A 17,305-nucleotide genomic window follows, 5' to 3' on the forward strand; every position below is an offset into this window, starting at 1 on the left:
TTATATAAAATATTTATTGGCTCTATTGGTGGCAGTGCGGCTCCTGTACAGGAGGCGGCCGCTCATCTATGGGGTCGGGGCTCTTTGGTTGTGGGGTCAGGCAGCCTTCAGCTTCTCGCTCCTCTCCTCCTCTATGGCCTGGACTCGCTCCCTCTCCTTGATGAGTTGGACTCCGCAGTACGTCACAAACCAGATGGAAAGAGTGCTGACCGGGAAGCCTGGAACCAGAGAAGAGATGTGGAATCTTACTCAAATCTAACATCAGGGAGGATAAGGACCCCATTCACACAGGAGGACAGGACAGGACAGGACAGGATACAAATGTGTCTATGATGAAGAGACTGAGAAAAGTGTCATGGACTTTGCTGCCATCTAGTGGCCAAATAATGATATGGCCAAGATAATAGCACAAAGATCATAGAAGGTCTCTCACAAATCTGTCACTCACCTGTGATGAGAATCCTTTTAGCCACGAGCAAAGCGAACTCCAGACTGTTCAGGGCTAAAATATTATATAAAATAATCGCCCAAAAGTTAGCTGCTCCGAAAAAGCCTCGGATTCTTCTAGACATGGACTCAGGAAGCCGAGCCTGGAGGAATATATATATGTACAAATACTATAAGCATTATATTATATATAGTAGTTATATTCCTGTATATAGTGGGCAGTATTATAGTAGTTATATTCCTGTATATAGGGGGCAGTATTATAGTAGTTATATTCTTGTACATAGGAGCAGTATTATAGTAGTTATATCCCTGTATATAGGAGCAGTATTATAGTAGTTATATCCCTGTATATAGGAGCAGTATTATAGTAGTTATATCCCTGTATATAGGAGCAGTATTATAGTAGTTATATTCTTGTACATAGGGGGCAGTATTATAGTAGTTATATTCCTGTATATAGGAGCAGTGTTATAGTAGTTATATTCTTGTACATAGGGGGCAGTATTATAGTAGTTATATACCTGTATATAGGGGGCAGTATTATAGTAGTTATATTCTTGTATATAGGGGGCAGTATTATAGTAGTTATATCCTGTATATAGGAGCAGTATTATAGTAGTTATATTCTTGTATATAGGAGCAGTATTATAGTAGTTATATTCTTGTATATAGGGGGCAGTATTATAGTAGTTATATCCTGTATATAGGAGCAGTATTATAGTAGTTATATTCTTGTATATAGGAGCAGTATTATAGTAGTTATATTCTTGTACATAGGGGGCAGTATTATAGTAGTTATATACCTGTATATAGGGGGCAGTATTATAGTAGTTATATTCTTGTATATAGGGGGCAGTATTATAGTAGTTATATCCTGTATATAGGAGCAGTATTATAGTAGTTATATTCTTGTATATAGGGGCAGTATTATAGTAGATATATTCTTGTATATAGGAGCAGTATTATAGTAGTTATATTCTTGTATATAGGAGACAGTATTATAGTAGTTATATTCCTGTATATAGGAGCAGTGTTATAGTAGTTATATTCTTGTAAATAGGAGCAGTATTATAGTAGTTATATTCTTGTACATATGGGTCAGTAATTGACTGGCAGCATTGATCCCCATGACTTACCTCCAGTCTAGCAAATGGTTCCAGTTCAAAAAACTTCTGTACCCATAATTCAAAATTCAGACCAAAGCAGTTGAAGACAGACCAGATGTAGACGATTTCACAGGGTCCGAGCCACAGAGTGGTCACCAAGAATGTGGCAATAGTGGCCACCAGCTCCCTCTTTATGTTATCATGATTTTCACCCAGGTAGTCGTATACGTATCTATATGGGAGGAGACAGTGTATAATACACTTTGTATGTTGCTCTGTCCCTTGACCAGGGTGGGCAGCAAAATGTCATCTTATGGATTTTACATTTTGAAGCAGTTCTCTTTTATTATTATTACTATAGTATATATATATATATATATATATATATATATATATATATATATATATATAGTATTCTATTATGTTTTTTTTTTCAGTGTAATTTAGATAAAAGACTTTTTTTTCATTTTGTACAATTACAAACAATTATTCATTCATTCATTTTTTATAATATAGCACAGGTTACCAGGGAAGATATGATCTCTAGCTGTCCCCAAATATTTATGGCAACTGGTCTGGGCTCCTTATTAGTTTAGGGGTCTGGTCTGGGGTCTGTATTAGATTAGGGGTCTGGTCTGGGGTCTGTATTAGATTAGGGGTCTGGTCTGGGGTCTGTATTAGTTTAGGGGTCTGGTCTGGGGTCTGTATTAGTTTAGGGGTCTGGTCTGGGGTCTGTATTAGATTAGGGGTCTGGTCTGGGGTCTGTATTAGTTTAGGGGTCTGGTCTGGGGTCTGTGTTAGTTTACGGGTCTGGTCTGGGGTCTGTATTAGTTTTGGGGTCTGGTCTTGGGGTCTGTATTAGTTTTGGGGTCTGTATTAGTTTAGGGGTCTGGTCTGGGGTCTGTATTAGTTTTGGGGTCTGGTCTTGGGGTCTGTATTAGTTTTGGGGTCTGTATTAGTTTAGGGGTCTGGTGTCTGTATTAGTTTTGGGGTCTGTATTAGTTTAGGGGTCTGGTCTGGTGTCTGTATTAGTTTAGGGGTCTGGTCTTGGGGTCTGTATTAGTTTTGGGGTCTGTATTAGTTTAGGGGTCTGGTCTGGGGTCTGTATTAGTTTAGGGGTCTGGTCTGGGGTCTGTATTAGTTTAGGAATCTGGTCTGGGGTCTGTATTAGTTTAGGGGTCTGATCGGGGGTCTGTATTAGTTTAGGGGTCTGGTCTGGGGTCTGCATTAGTTTAGGAGTCTGGTCTGGGGTCTGTATTAGTTTATGGGTCTGTATTAATTTAGGGGTCTGGTCTGGGGTCTGCATTAGTTTAGGGGTCTAGTCTGGGGTCTGCATTAGTTTTGGGGTCTGTATTAATTTAGGGGTCTGGGGGTCTGTATTATTGAGTGGTCTGGCATCTGTATTAGTTTAATGGACTGGTCTGGGGTCTGTATTGTTGAGTGGTCTGGAGTCCATATTCATTACAGTGTAAATATTATCCTTTGATGCCAGAGACGGAATTCTGCACTGTATGCAACTGCGCTGCTGGATTCCATTTCCAGAATGCACCTGAACAGGGAGTGCGGTGGCAGGATTGTGAAAGAGAATGATAGAGAAAGAATGATAGCTACACTGTAGTGGAAGTCATATGCTCTGTTCTATCCAATCCTGTAGATTGGGGGAATGTCCTATATAAATAGAAGGGGCAAATAACATTTTACGGCCCATAATGCTTTGTTTTCCTGAATTTCCCTCTTGTCTCTTACATTACAGTAGTACGGATACAGCTGACGCCTCGCTGATACTCACTTGCACAGCCAGTCATTTATCCCTCTGTCAAAGTGCCTGAAACAAAGGAAAAGAAAATGATCAATAAGCCGGACAAGGAAGCTGCGTCACCCTCCCTGTTGGAAACAGAAGATTGTCGGCAGAGAATGACCCCCAGCTTAATCTAGTCTGCTCTATTAGTATTCCATTTCTTATTATATTAGGATCTATATATGTATATACCAGGCAGGTATACATTCACACTCTGTTATCATAGTACAGAGTACCCCCCCTCCCCCATTACTCTGTAGAGTTATAACCGTATGCATGGTTGTTGTATACACTCCGCTTTATGCACTGAATATCTTACAACGAGAAGTACACAGGTAAAGGTGACTTACGTTTCGGCAAAGACATAGAGCATAGTGATACACTTGGGTGGCTGTGGAGGGTCCAGATGGTCCAGTCTGGAGATGGTGTTTATAACGCCAAACATCACGGCTGCCTTCACCCAGTCGTAGACTAAGTTAGAGTATGCCAAGCCAGCTGCCGGGGGAATCGTAGCATATAATGTAATAGCGTCAATTATACAGGATTACTTTCTCAGGACCTCTGCTTGCTGAGGGTGAATGGAAACAGTTCTGTGTCTCCAGAGTTTGAAAACACTTATAGATCTAATATCGCTCACAGCTGAGGGTTCATGTATGTTATTGAGCATCCTGAGTAAACATCCACCATGCAGGGAGAAAATTTGACTTGCTTTTTACCCCTGCACTGTGGATGTTTACGCCAAAGGTGCTTTGACAGCCACGGGATGTTAGGTCATGTCAGGAGTCGTAGTTTTTCAAAACCAGGAGAGCCGCAGGTTGAAAAACATTGCTGTACATTATAAAATTCTGTCTGTCCACAGCTGCCACAAGAGGGAGCTCTGGATTTCACTGTATACTATTTATACACTGGGCTCTGTAACAATACAGTATGCAGCATGTTTTAATGGTCTACAGTGGTGAAGTGAATAGTGTGAAGGCCTAAAGCATTACCCTTTCACTTTGTGTGATAGGTGTAACTATATATATATATATATATATATATATATATATATATATATACAGCATAAAACCACTCCTTTTGGAAGCTCACAGTATATAGTTTATTAAAGTTCCCATAGGGACCAGGGGGATCCAACAGTCCCAAGAAAAGACAGCATCCGTTTGGTCCTGCCTGACTCATGTATATTAATGTTGATGTGCTAGATTTCCAAATATGCAATTTAAAAAAAAAATTTTATGCAACGAAGATTCACTATAGACTGAGGAAGGGGAAAGTGAGGGCAGCTAAGGGACCAAAGTGTCTGGGGAGTTTTCAGGTTATGTGGAAACACACAAACACGAAGAACTGACTGAAATGTGAAAATGTGATAAAAAATGACGCACCCAGTGACCAGTCCGAAAGTTTCTTCACGCATTTCAAATCTGATGGTATGGAGAGAATGTAGAGGAAGTGGAAGAAGACGTCCACGAGGAGTATGACCAGCACATTGACCACGGCCTGGACGCGAATGCTCCGCATCTCATTGTCCTTCCGGATCAGGGATTTGCTGCTCACCTGGGGGGAGAACGATTAAATGAAGAAGGGAAGAAGTTTACAATTATTATTATTTATTTAACTATTATTATTTTTTTATTTATAAAAAGTTTTTTAAATGTCAGCATTACTTTCTCTTTTGTGAGTAAACAAAGTCTAAAACAAATGCTGGAGAGGCAGATATAGGCTATGTTCACACAACATAAGTTTTATATTAATCACGGCCGTTGTTTCCGATTTGCAACAACGGCCGTGATTAATACAAAACTTACATTGTGCTGCAGTCAATTGGATCCCTGCCGGAGCGTATACACGTGTCTGTTTTGTGCGGCTGCTATTCATTGAATAGCGGCCACACAAGCCTGACAGGTCACACAATAGAGAGTGCGGCTCTGGCCGCACTCTCCATTGTTTTCAATGGTAAATTGGGTGCACGCGGGCGCACCCGCATCCCAATTCAACAGAAATGAAGATACTGCAGTATCGGCCAGGATGATCTTCACTTACACCGGCCGTTTTGTTTACAAGGCCGGATCACAGAATGGCCGGTGTTTTATATAGTGTGAATGCGGCCATATTCTGGATTATAATAAATTAAACTCTTGAGGAAAAAAATCAAAAAGTTAAAATAAGAGTTGTGGGATTAGTTTCCTGTCCTCCCCATTATATTGCAGTTATATAAGTATTGGATTGTAAAGACGAGTGACTGAACATATCATCGTATCTCACCAAATAATCATCCCCCACTTACCCCAAAATTACACATTTATCACTTAACAACATAAATGTTCTATATAAAAAAAAGACAAAAAAAAACAACTGATACCTAATTGGTACGGCCACATCTGTAGCTGGTTAGCTATTTTACCTTACCTCATTTTATCCTATATTCTAATGGACAACTATGTAAAAATTGAAAACAAAAAATTGCAAATTTCCAGACTTTCATTTTTTTCCATATACACCAAAATTAAGTTACGCAGCTCTCCCTCAGCCTACGATAATAAATGTCACATAATACGGATGGGGGACTAAGTGTTATATATATATATTATATTTTGTTAATATATAGTGTTATATAGTGTTATATATATATGTTATATATTATGCACAAATATTGCGTTCTAGTCATGAACTAACAAACCGATAGAAGAACAACTGAACCTCAGAATTATCACAACATGAAAAATCTTTATTTAGTTAAAAGCTCATGTGAACAAAAAGAAGCAGGAAAGGAACGATGGGGGGTTGGAAAAGGGGATTTTAATTTTTATTATGGTGTTTTTTTTTTTCTTTTTTACATATTTTTTTCTATTACAATTTAAATCCTGTTAAATTGATGAATTTCTATTACAGACTGAGTCAGGCTGTAAAGGTATGTTCACACACATGGTCATAAACCCTCATCTCTCTGCCACGGAATCCCGCCGTGCTCAGTGTCCCAATGTGAGTAAATGAGAGGGCGCGCGCTCCTCCGCTCCGACATGTCACCTCTTTGAGCGGCGGCTGCGGAGGAGCGCGCACTCTTCCATAGACGGGCTATGGCACACTGAGACAGGCTGAGACTGAGCCGCCTGTTTTTACTCTGTGTGAACATACCCTAATAGGAGTCTCATTATAGCAGCCGTGGAGACCATTTTAAAAGGACCAAGGCCAGCAGATTGCATTGTAGTGTGATCGGCCCAGAAATGACAGACTGTCGGTTGTCTATATACCACTGACAGCGGCATCTACACTGTCAGCTGTCAACATAAGTTTCATTCACGCAGGGCCAGTTTGTTTTGGAGCCCCTGAATACCCACACTAACCATACAGAAAGGGACAGTCACCCCCTTTAAGTGGGGCAAATACTTTTTTATAGCACAGTATACACATAGGGGGAGATTTATCAAACATGGTGTAAAGTGAAACTGGCTCAGTTGCCCCTAGCAACCAATCAGATTCCACCTTTCATTCCTCACAGACTCTTTGGAAAATGAAAGGTGGAATCTGATTGGTTGCTAAGGGCGACTGAGCCAGTTTCACTTTACTCCATGTTTGATAAATCTCCCCCATAATGTTTCCTATTTAGCATCTCATCTCACCTGCTCATGAAACCGGTCAAAGGTCATAATGGGGCCAAAAAAGAAGAAGGGCAGGTAGAAGTTATACTTGAGGAGCTGGAAGGGGGAGTAAAACCCTTCCTTCTTGTCGCAGGTCTCCAGAGCGAAGCTCATGCAGCGCAGGATGGTGAAGCCAGTGCCGCCATAGAAGAGGATATCCTGGAGAGTGAAGGTCCCCGACACAAAACCATTCTGTAGAAAGCACAAAACCACAATCAGCGACTGGAGTTGCAAGAAAAAGTAAGTGAACCCCCTTGAAGTTCCTGGATTTCTGCTTTCATGGCTATTAAAACCTGGTTTGATATCTAAATCCCGATTATACACAAACACAATGTAACTCAACAAAGATGTACTTTATTGAGTGTTGAGTAAACGCATACAGAGCAAGGAGAAAAAGAAAGGCTTTTCCCTGCACCGTGGGTGTTTACTCTGTGTGCTTAAAAAATTCATATCAGAGCGAAATCATACAGCAGGGGACATTTATTGACAAAAGCAGTTATAGAAGGTGAGTTGAGTGATGGAGAGGAGTATATGTGCCTGGTGGAGCACCAAAGGCTTATGGGTAAACTGAGAAAACAATTTATGTGATCCTCAGGTGTACTACAAATCTCAGCATGTCCTTCCTCTTGCTATTGACTTGAAGGAGTGCAGTACCTGCTTGTCTATAGGTCCACCTAGGGGTGGATGCATGCTGAGGCTTCACTAGTAGAACCTCTGACCCTGGCTGATGGGGCATGCTGGGACTTCTAAACCCCAGCTTGCTTATTATAAATCCAGTGAATAAGTCATTGCTCCTACAGCTCAGAGAACATACTTGCCAAGAGTTGAAAGGTTCCACCTTGAAGGATGCCAAACTGCACAGACCGGCAGCAAAGCAGAGCCACTTCTGTTTAGTCAGCGACACAGTGTAGAGGACTAGGCAGTGCGACAGGATCAGCATCAGGTAGTTACTACCCATGATTGTCAGGACTGTCAGTATCCCATAGAGCATGTAGATCCAGGACCTGCGCTGTGAGGAGACAGGAGCAAAGTGATGTCACAGTACAGGGATAATACACACAGTGATGTCACAGTACAGGGATAATACACAGTGATGTCACAGTACAAGGATAATACACACAGTGATGTCACAGTACAGGGATAATACACAGTGATGTCACAGTACAGGGATAATACACACAGTGATGTCACAGTACAAGGATAATACACACAGTGATGTCACAGTACAGGGATAATACACAGTGATGTCACAGTACAGGGATAATACACAGTGATGTCACAGTACAAGGATAATACACACAGTGATGTCACAGTACAGGGATAATACACAGTGATGTCACAGTACAGGGATAATACACACAGTGATGTCACAGTACAGGGATAATACACAGTGATGTCACAGTACAGGGATAATACACAGTGATGTCACAGTACAGGGATAATACACACAGTGATGTCACAGTACAGGAATAATACACAGTGATGTCACAGTACAGGGATAATACACACAGTGATGTCACAGTACAGGGATAATACACACAGTGATGTCACAGTACACACATCATATGAAGAAACGCACCTGGGGAATTAGGAGGGAGAAGATTTTGGCAAAGATGACGTGACCAGCGAGGGCAAAAATGATGTAGTTTCTGAATGTCGTGAACCACATGACCCACTCGAAGTCTGCGGCGTCCTGCAACAATCACATCAAGATTACACTCTGCTCTAGGTGCACGTTGAAAGGAGACACAGCTTTTCCTGACTCCTGAATGGCAGATCTCGCTGGTTTCATTTGAGCAGGTTCTATCACCATGAGGAATCACCATTCAGGATTCTGGGAAAGCTGGGATACAACCCTGGCTATGGAGGCCATTCTCTTCTGTCATGAGATGGACACCCAGCTTTCTCAGGTCCCAGAATGGCAAATCTGCAGTTACATATCCCCTGCTTGATTGTGCTGGGAGCTGTCATGGCAGCTCTGATGGATTTCGCTCAGGAGAGTGATGAGACCTATCCCTGGCTGTCATTGCTAGCCAGCCTATAGGGGGCGCTCTGCTTCACTCATTTTATTCTCTCACCATTTTCCTCCCAAAGTAATACCAGCCGGTTTTGACATTTTCTCTGAATGATTTCCGATTCATGTTATCTGCAAGACAAAAAGATGCCATGAATAGTATACAAGCGCCATATAGAAGAATATACTGCACTATAGTTGCCACAGATTATAAACCACACGTGATACCTCGAGACGCCTCAAAGATTCCATTAAAAGAATAGACGAGAGCGCAGGTGACCACCAGAGCGTAGAAGCCGAGCTCATAGTGCGGTAACGCCGTCTTAATCCCCATAGTGACAGCGAATCAACTCAGCCGAGGTGTATAGAAATCTGCAAGAGAACCAGGAGAATCAGCTACAAATATATACAGTATATATACCGCACATACATGTATACAAGACAATAGTCACCAAGAGGTGTGATCATTCTGAGCTACTCAGGCAGTATTATAGTAGTTATATTCCTGTATATAGGAGCAGTATTATAGCAGTTATATTCTTGTGTATAGGAGCAGTATTATAGTAGTTATATTCTTGTACATAGAGCAGTATTATAGTAGTTATATTCCTGTATATAGGGGGCAGTATTATAGTTGTTATATTCTTGTATATAGTAGCAGTATTATAGTAGTTATATTCCTGTATATAGGAGCAGTATTATAGTAGTTATATTCCTGTATATAGGAGCAGTATTATAGTAGTTATATTCCTGTATATAGGAGCAGTATTATAGTAGTTATATTCCTGTATATAGGAGCAGTATTATAGTAGTTATATTCCTGTATATAGGAGCAGTATTATAGTAGTTATATTCCTGTATATAGGAGCAGTTTTATAGCAGTTATATTCCTGTATATAGGAGCACTATTATAGTAGTTATATTCCTGTATATAGGAGCAGTATTATAGTAGTTATATTCCTGTATATAGGAGCAGTATTATAGTAGTTATATTCCTGTATATAGGAGCAGTATTATAGTAGTTATATTCCTGTATATAGGGGCAGTATTATAGTAGTTATATTCTTGTATATAGGAGCAGTATTATAGTAGTTATATTCTTGTATATAGGGGCAGTATTATAGCAGTTATATTCTTGTATATAGGAGCAGTATTATAGTAGTTATATTCCTGTATATAGGAGCAGTATTATAGTAGTTATATTCTTGTATATAGGAGCAGTATTATAGTAGTTATATTCTTGTATATAGGGGCAGTATTATAGTAGTTATATTCCTGTATATAGGGAGCAGTATTATAGTAGTTATATTCCTGTATATAGGAGCAGTATTAAAGTAGTTATATTCTTGTATATAGGAGCAGTATTATAGTAGTTATATTGTATATAGGAGCAGTATTATAGTAGTTATATTCTTGTATATAGGAGCAGTATTATAGTAGTTATATTCTTGTATATAGGGGAGTATTATAGTAGTTATATTCTTTTATATAGGATAGTATTATAGTAGTTATATCCTTGTATATAGGGAGCAGTATTATAGTAGTTATATTCTTGTATATAGGAGCAGTATTATAGTAGTCATATTCTTGTATATAGGAGCAGTATTATAGTAGTTATATTCCTGTATATAGGAGCAGTTTTATAGCAGTTATGTTCCTGTATATAGCAGCAGTATTATAGTAGTTATATTCCTGTATATAGGAGCAGTATTATAGTAGTTATATTCTTGTATATAGGAGCAGTATTATAGTAGTTATATTGTATATAGGAGCAGTATTATAGTAGTTATATTCTTGTATATAGGAGCAGTATTATAGTAGTTATATTCTTGTATATAGGGGAGTATTATAGTAGTTATATTCTTTTATATAGGATAGTATTATAGTAGTTATATCCTTGTATATAGGAGCAGTATTATAGTAGTTATATTCTTGTATATAGGAGCAGTATTATAGTAGTCATATTCTTGTACATAGAGCAGTATTATAGTAGTTATATTCCTGTATATAGGAGCAGTATTATAGTAGTTATATTCTTGTATATAGGAGCAGTATTATAGTAGTTATATTCTTGTATATAGGAGCAGTATTATAGTAGTTATATTCTTGTATATAGGAGCAGTATTATAGTAGTTATATTCCTGTATATAGGAGCAGTATTATAGTAGTCATATTCTTGTACATAGAGCAGTATTATAGTAGTTATATTCTTGTATATAGGGGCAGTATTATAGTAGTTATATTCCTGTATATAGGGGGCAGTATTATAGTAGTCATATTCTTGTATATAGGAGCAGTATTATAGTAGTCATATTCTTGTACATAGAGCAGTAATACATTCGTTATTTCTTATTCACTATGAGACATATAATACTGTACACAGTGTGTATAGTTTTTTTTTTTTTTTTTTTAGATAACATTAACACAATTTATTTTCCTTATTTCTTCTGCAGTACATTCATTTTGCTGGCATTGTACACAGTGTGTATAGTTACCCGGTCACTTGTCAGGGTTTCAGCACAGTTGGTGTGTTTTGGCGGTGCTCCTAATATCAGATCAGTTTATCGGTGATCACTTTCATTCCCTCCTGGCACTTCGGTTGCTTTAGCTGCTGTTTCTGGCTGATAACATTGAGCCTCTCAGGCTGTCACTACTTTTGGCCATGGGTGTCAGGTGACATACAGTGAAGCTCTTATATACATTACACTACATTCTACTCCTTTTCCATCTTTGACTGTTTATACGACCGGTCACATGTGACATATTTGGAAGTATAGATGGTTATTGGATTAGTAGTTTTCACATTGCATAGTTTGCTTAACAAGTTCATTTACTTTTGACCTCTGTATGTTGCTGTCATCCAACCCCAAAACTTTTTGATCACTATATTTCGCCACCATTTTAACTAGAAAACAATTCTAAAACTTTTAGAAAATTGGAACTAAATTTTTTTAGTCCGGTATCAATTTGTTCACACAGTCCTAATGTTCAGGCACTCCCAGTAGAAGGGACCCCTCCTAAAAAAAGTATTAAATGTAGACTTCCCCTTTAAGGTAGCAATGGATCTAGTTCCCCCTGGTGATTGGTGGGTGATATGACGCTACAGTGTGTAATACAGTATACACTAGTATATACAGATATAGAGCCATGCCCCAGCCTGCAGAGTATGGAGGGTGAGTGCAGTTGGTGACTCAGGATACTTATAGCAGCTTGTAATTCTAGCAATGCGGGTGGGCAGCTAATTCAGCGTGTTCTGCATCTCTTTCCATTAATAGCGCAGCTGCTGAACCTGTCACTGCAGAGCCCGGCGCATGGAGCATGCAGCAAAATCCACAACCTCATACACACAGATACAATGTATCACCGGAGGGTTATACTGCTACATTATAGATACAGGAATAGTATTGATCCCAATCCCCAGGGGGTGGGGTGTGGGGGGGGGGGGGGGCATTGGCTTTTCTAACCTACTTGTATGTTACAATGATAAAGTATCAGTGTGTGATGTCTGTATCAGTCCTCCACCTGCAGTGATGTGTACAGAGCTATTATACGAGGTGACGTAATATATAACATATATAGTATCGCCCTTATAGAGGAATCACTGCAGCGCACACATCAGTATTCAGCTCCAGTGTACAGGACACAGTGTGGTATAAAGAGGGGCATAGATCCCCGCAGCCCCCATGTGACAGGCTTCATGCAATGCAAATCAAGGCTCCAGACAATGCAGCATTATAGAGGGGGCCCCCTTTATCACTGACCTTGAGGTGCAAAATGTGGGAGCTCCAGAGCAGGCGATCAGCGTCCAGCAGGCGAGGGACCCATCTATCCAGGGTGTGAACTGTCTCAGGGTCTCACAAGTAAGTTTAGATGGATGTGTGTAGCCTGGGAGGCTGGAATGAGCTGAGCAGGGATGGGATGGTGCAGGAGCTGCCTGTCACTGCACATCTATACACAATGACGGGGACGGGGGCTGGTGCAGTACAAGGTGCACAGGTAGAGAGGAGCCTCCTACCAAGGGGTCCCACTGCTGGGGTGTCAGATACTGCACCCCACCCCTTCCTGCCATGGGATTATACACTTCATATACCAACAGTATGATATCAAGGGTATGGCAACTGTATGGGGGTCTCCACCAGCCTCTACAACTGGAGACATTATAGACCACCCTGATATTATAGGCTTCATAACTGAATCACAAGCATGTGAGAGCAGGACTAGCTATGTACAATGTATCAGTCCAGGCTGTAGAGCTCACAGAGCATTGTCTACACTGGATACAGCTGAGAGCAGGACTAGCTATGTACAATGTATCAGTCCAGGCTGTAGAGCTCACAGAGCATTGTCTACACTGGATACAGCTGAGAGCAGGACTAGCTATGTACAATGTATCAGTGTGGAGCTCACAGAGCATTGTCTACACTGGATACAGCTGAGAGCAGGACTAGCTATGTACAATGTATCAGTCTGGGGTCCAGGCTGTAAAGCTCACAGAGCATTGTCTACACTGGATACAGCAGAGAGCAGGACTAGCTATGCATAATTTATCAGTCTGGAGCTCACAGAGCATTGTCTACACTGGATACAGCTGAGAGCAGGACTCGCTATGTACTATGTATCAGTCTGGAGCACACAGAGCATTGTCTACACTGGATACAGCTGAGAGCAGGACTAGCTATGTACAATGTATCAGTCTGGGGTCCAGGCTGTAGGGCTCACAGAGCATTGTCTACACTGGATACAGCTGAGAGCAGGACTAGCTATGTACAATGTATCAGTCTGGCTTCCAGGCTGTAGAGCTCACAGAGCATTGTCTACACTGGATACAGCTGAGAGCAGGACTAGCTATGTACAATGTATCAGGCTGGAGTCCAGGCTGTAGAGCTCACAGAGCATTGTCTATGCTGGATACAGCTGAGAGCAGGACTAGCTATGTACAATGTATCAGGCTGGAGTCCAGGCTGTAGAGCTCACAGAGCATTGTCTAGGCTGGATACAGCTGAGAGCAGGACTAGCTATGTACAATGTATCAGTCTGGGGTCCAGGCTGTAGAGCTCACAGAGCATTGTCTACACTGGATACAGCTGAGAGCAGGACTAGCTATGTACAATGTATCAGTCTGGAGTCCAGGCTGTAGAGCTCAAAGAGCATTGTCTACACTGGATACAGCTGAGAGCAGGACTAGCTATGTACAATGTATCAGTCTGGGGTCCAGGCTGTAGAGCTCACAGAGCATTGTCTACACTGGATACAGCTGAGAGCAGGACTAGCTATGTACAATGTATCAGTCTGGAGTCCAGGCTGTAGAGCTCACAGAGCATTGTCTACACTGGATACAGCTGGGAGCAGGACTAGCTATGTACAATGTATCAGTCTGGGGTCCAGGCTGTAGAGCTCACAGAGCATTGTCTACACTGGATACAGCTGAGAGCAGGACTAGCTATGTACAATGTATCAGTCTGGAGTCCAGGCTGTAGAGCTCACAGAGCATTGTCTACACTGGATACAGCTGGGAGCAGGACTAGCTATGTACAATGTATCAGTCTGGAGTCCAGGCTGTAGAGCTCACAGAGCATTGTCTACACTGGATACAGCTGGGAGCAGGACTAGCTATGTACAATGTATCAGTATGGGGTCCAGGCTGTAGAGCTCACAGAGCATTGTCTACACTGGATACAGCTGAGAGCAGGACTAGCTATGTACAATGTATCAGTCTGGGGTCTGGACTCATCATCAACATCATCGGTCAGCACTGTTGCCTTCTGAAATACTCTGTGCTGCACTAAACTTTCTTTCATTGTGTGTTTATCTAAGGCCAGTGATAATTTATTGGGTATATAAACTCTATACATATATTATTACATATTTTCAGCTTCTGGGTGTAAATAACAACATTCCTACTTACTTATTTTATTATTATTTACTTATTTATTATTATTATTTACTTATTTATGCAATGTTAATGCTCTTTATGATAACCTCTCCACTAGGTGGCAGTACGGAGGCAGCCATTTCATCTTCTGTGTACAGTGAAACATTTATTGCTATTTGTGCAGATCCTTCCTGTGTGAACAAATCCCAGGCATCTGCATTATCTGCTGGCTAAGATGGGAGAGGAGACAGGAGGATGGTGGGCGGCATGTTCAGCTCTTGGCAGCACAATACACTTCACTGTGTGAGCAGTGACGGTCCTGTTCCAGAGGTAAAAGAGCTGAGTTTGTCATTTGGCAAAAGATGATATAATAATGTGTTCCATGGCTGTTACATAGGACTGCAGTATGGGCCATATTACACGGGACGATTATGATTGTGAAAAATTGTTATATCGTTCGAATTTAAACGATAGTCGTTCTGTGTAATTGCAGGCAACGATCGAAAAATCGTTCGTATGTCGTTGATATAGATCTGAACCTAAAATTCGTTAATCGTTCGCTTTAATTCCACATTTGTTCACTCAAGTTCTGCATTTGTTCACTAATCGTTCAGTGTAATTGCACATTGTTCATTGTTTTGCTGGGATCAGAAGGAATAAACGAGCATAGTAACGATCGCAATAACGATTATAGTAACGATCGTAACTAACGTCCATCATTCTGTGTAATATGGTGAACGATTTCAGGATAACGATAAACAATCACGTTTGTGATCATTTATTGTTAGTCGTTAATCATTAAAATTGCTCCGCGTAATAGGACCCTATCTTATATACTAACACCCCCTGCCTCCTGAACCCCTATAGCACTGCCCAAACTGTCTGACCCTATTAATGATGAGTCTATTATATGACCCTTCACACATTATCACCCTCAGTGACCTTCTCCAGACAGAGGACATACCTGGCAGCGGCTGCCACATTACCATACACCAATGACCTTTCCATGTTGGACCCTATGCAGTAAGGCGCTGCCATGCCCCAGTACATCCCCAAATGTTAACTCTATCCTGTCCTGACAAGGAAAATACTAAATTATTATCTCATTCAGGATAAGGGATAACATACTGAGATGGGAATACCACTTTAAATAAGGACAGCTGAGGCCATAAAGTGAGCGTGTCACTAGCCTCCAAGTAGCTGGGTTATAATGGGTCCTGTGTGATGGGGCGTCCTAATGTTACAAACCCCGACCCTTTTCTATAATCCTTTCCCACATATTCCTCTCTTCTCCTGACCTCTATTTTTCTCATCTCCTCTCATCCATTCTCCTGACCTTTCTTTTCCTCTATCATCTTTTTTTCCCCTCCATTCTATCTTCTCTTTTTCTCCTCTCCTGTTTTCTTCACCTCTCCTGTTCTCTCTTCTTCTCCCTCCTCTCCCACTCTTCCTTCTTCTCTCCAATCCATACTTCTCCTGACCTCTCTTCACTCCTCTATTCTTCTCCTCTCCTCTCTTTTTTCCTTCTTCTGTTCTTTCTTCTCCTCTTCTCCTCTTCTTGTCTCCCTTCTGCTCTCCTGTCCTCTATTCTTCTCCTTTCCTTTTCCTGTCTTTTCTCATCCCCTCCTCTATTCTACTCCTTACCGGCCCTCTATTCCTCCTCTTCTGCTCTCTATTCCTCTCCTGTCCTGTCTTCTTTTCCTCTCCTGTCCTCTCTTATTTTCCTCTCCTGTATTCTTCTCCTCTTTTCGACTCCTCTCCTGCCCTCTATTCCCCTCCTCTCTTCTGTCCTTTTTGCTCCTGTCTTTTCTCTCCTGTACTCTATTTTTTTCCCTCTTCTGTGTTATCTTCTCCCCTGTCCTCTTATCCTCCTCTCATCTCCTTTCTTCTACTCCTCTCCTGCCCTCTATTCCTCTCCTCTATTCTTCCCCTCTAATGTCCTCTATTTTCTCATCTTCTCTTCTTTCTTCTACTCCTCTCCTGTCCTCTATTACTCTCCAGTCCTCTTTTCTCCTCTCCTCTCCCCTCTTCTCCTCTCCTCTCTTCTTCTCCTCTCCTGTCCTCTATTCCTTTCCTATCTTCTTCTCCTCTCCTGTCCTCTATTCCTCTTCTCTTCTACTGTCTTCTCTTCTTCTCCTCTCCTGTCTTCCCTTCTTTACCTTTCTTGTCCTCTATTCTTCTCCCCTTCTGTCCTCTCTTCTTTTCCCATCCACTCTTCTCTTATCCTCTTTTCTTCTGTCTTGTTCTGTCTAAGTTTTCTCAGTTACTCTCTGCATATAACAGGATGGGAAATGCAATGAGACCCCATCTCATTGAATGATTTACATCTTATGTTCCTCATTCTGTGCCCTCCTGGCTCCACACCTATGGCACCTTGGCATGGACAGAGGGCAGGTTAACAGGAGGAGGATTGTGTACTCTGTGTAATGG

The 17,305-nt window shown here is 41.0% G+C and overlaps 1 protein-coding gene across 2 annotated transcripts in view; it reads right to left on the reverse strand.

Annotated features, from left to right (window-relative positions):
• The window catches only part of HHATL (hedgehog acyltransferase like), a 24,731-nt gene continuing 7,426 nt past the window's right edge, over positions 1 to 17,305 (reverse strand). Inside the window, exons 1-12 of one of the 2 annotated variants that reach the window (XM_069959314.1) lie at positions 12,765 to 12,933; positions 9,232 to 9,375; positions 9,068 to 9,135; positions 8,569 to 8,682; positions 7,804 to 7,998; positions 6,972 to 7,181; positions 4,737 to 4,908; positions 3,705 to 3,849; positions 3,346 to 3,381; positions 1,587 to 1,788; positions 449 to 590; positions 1 to 218 (exon numbers count right to left, since the gene is read on the reverse strand). In XM_069959314.1, the coding sequence (XP_069815415.1) occupies positions 97 to 218; positions 449 to 590; positions 1,587 to 1,788; positions 3,346 to 3,381; positions 3,705 to 3,849; positions 4,737 to 4,908; positions 6,972 to 7,181; positions 7,804 to 7,998; positions 8,569 to 8,682; positions 9,068 to 9,135; positions 9,232 to 9,337 (1,512 nt within the window). In that variant the 5' untranslated portion in view covers positions 9,338 to 9,375; positions 12,765 to 12,933 and the 3' untranslated portion in view covers positions 1 to 96. Of the gene's footprint in view, positions 219 to 448; positions 591 to 1,586; positions 1,789 to 3,345; positions 3,382 to 3,704; positions 3,850 to 4,736; positions 4,909 to 6,971; positions 7,182 to 7,803; positions 7,999 to 8,568; positions 8,683 to 9,067; positions 9,136 to 9,231; positions 9,376 to 12,764; positions 12,934 to 17,305 lie in introns of those variants that run through there. The other variant, XM_069959315.1, reaches the window with a different exon arrangement.

This window comes from Dendropsophus ebraccatus, chromosome 2 (genome assembly GCF_027789765.1).
Source record: "Dendropsophus ebraccatus isolate aDenEbr1 chromosome 2, aDenEbr1.pat, whole genome shotgun sequence".
NCBI classification, from domain to species: Eukaryota; Metazoa; Chordata; class Amphibia; order Anura; family Hylidae; genus Dendropsophus; species Dendropsophus ebraccatus.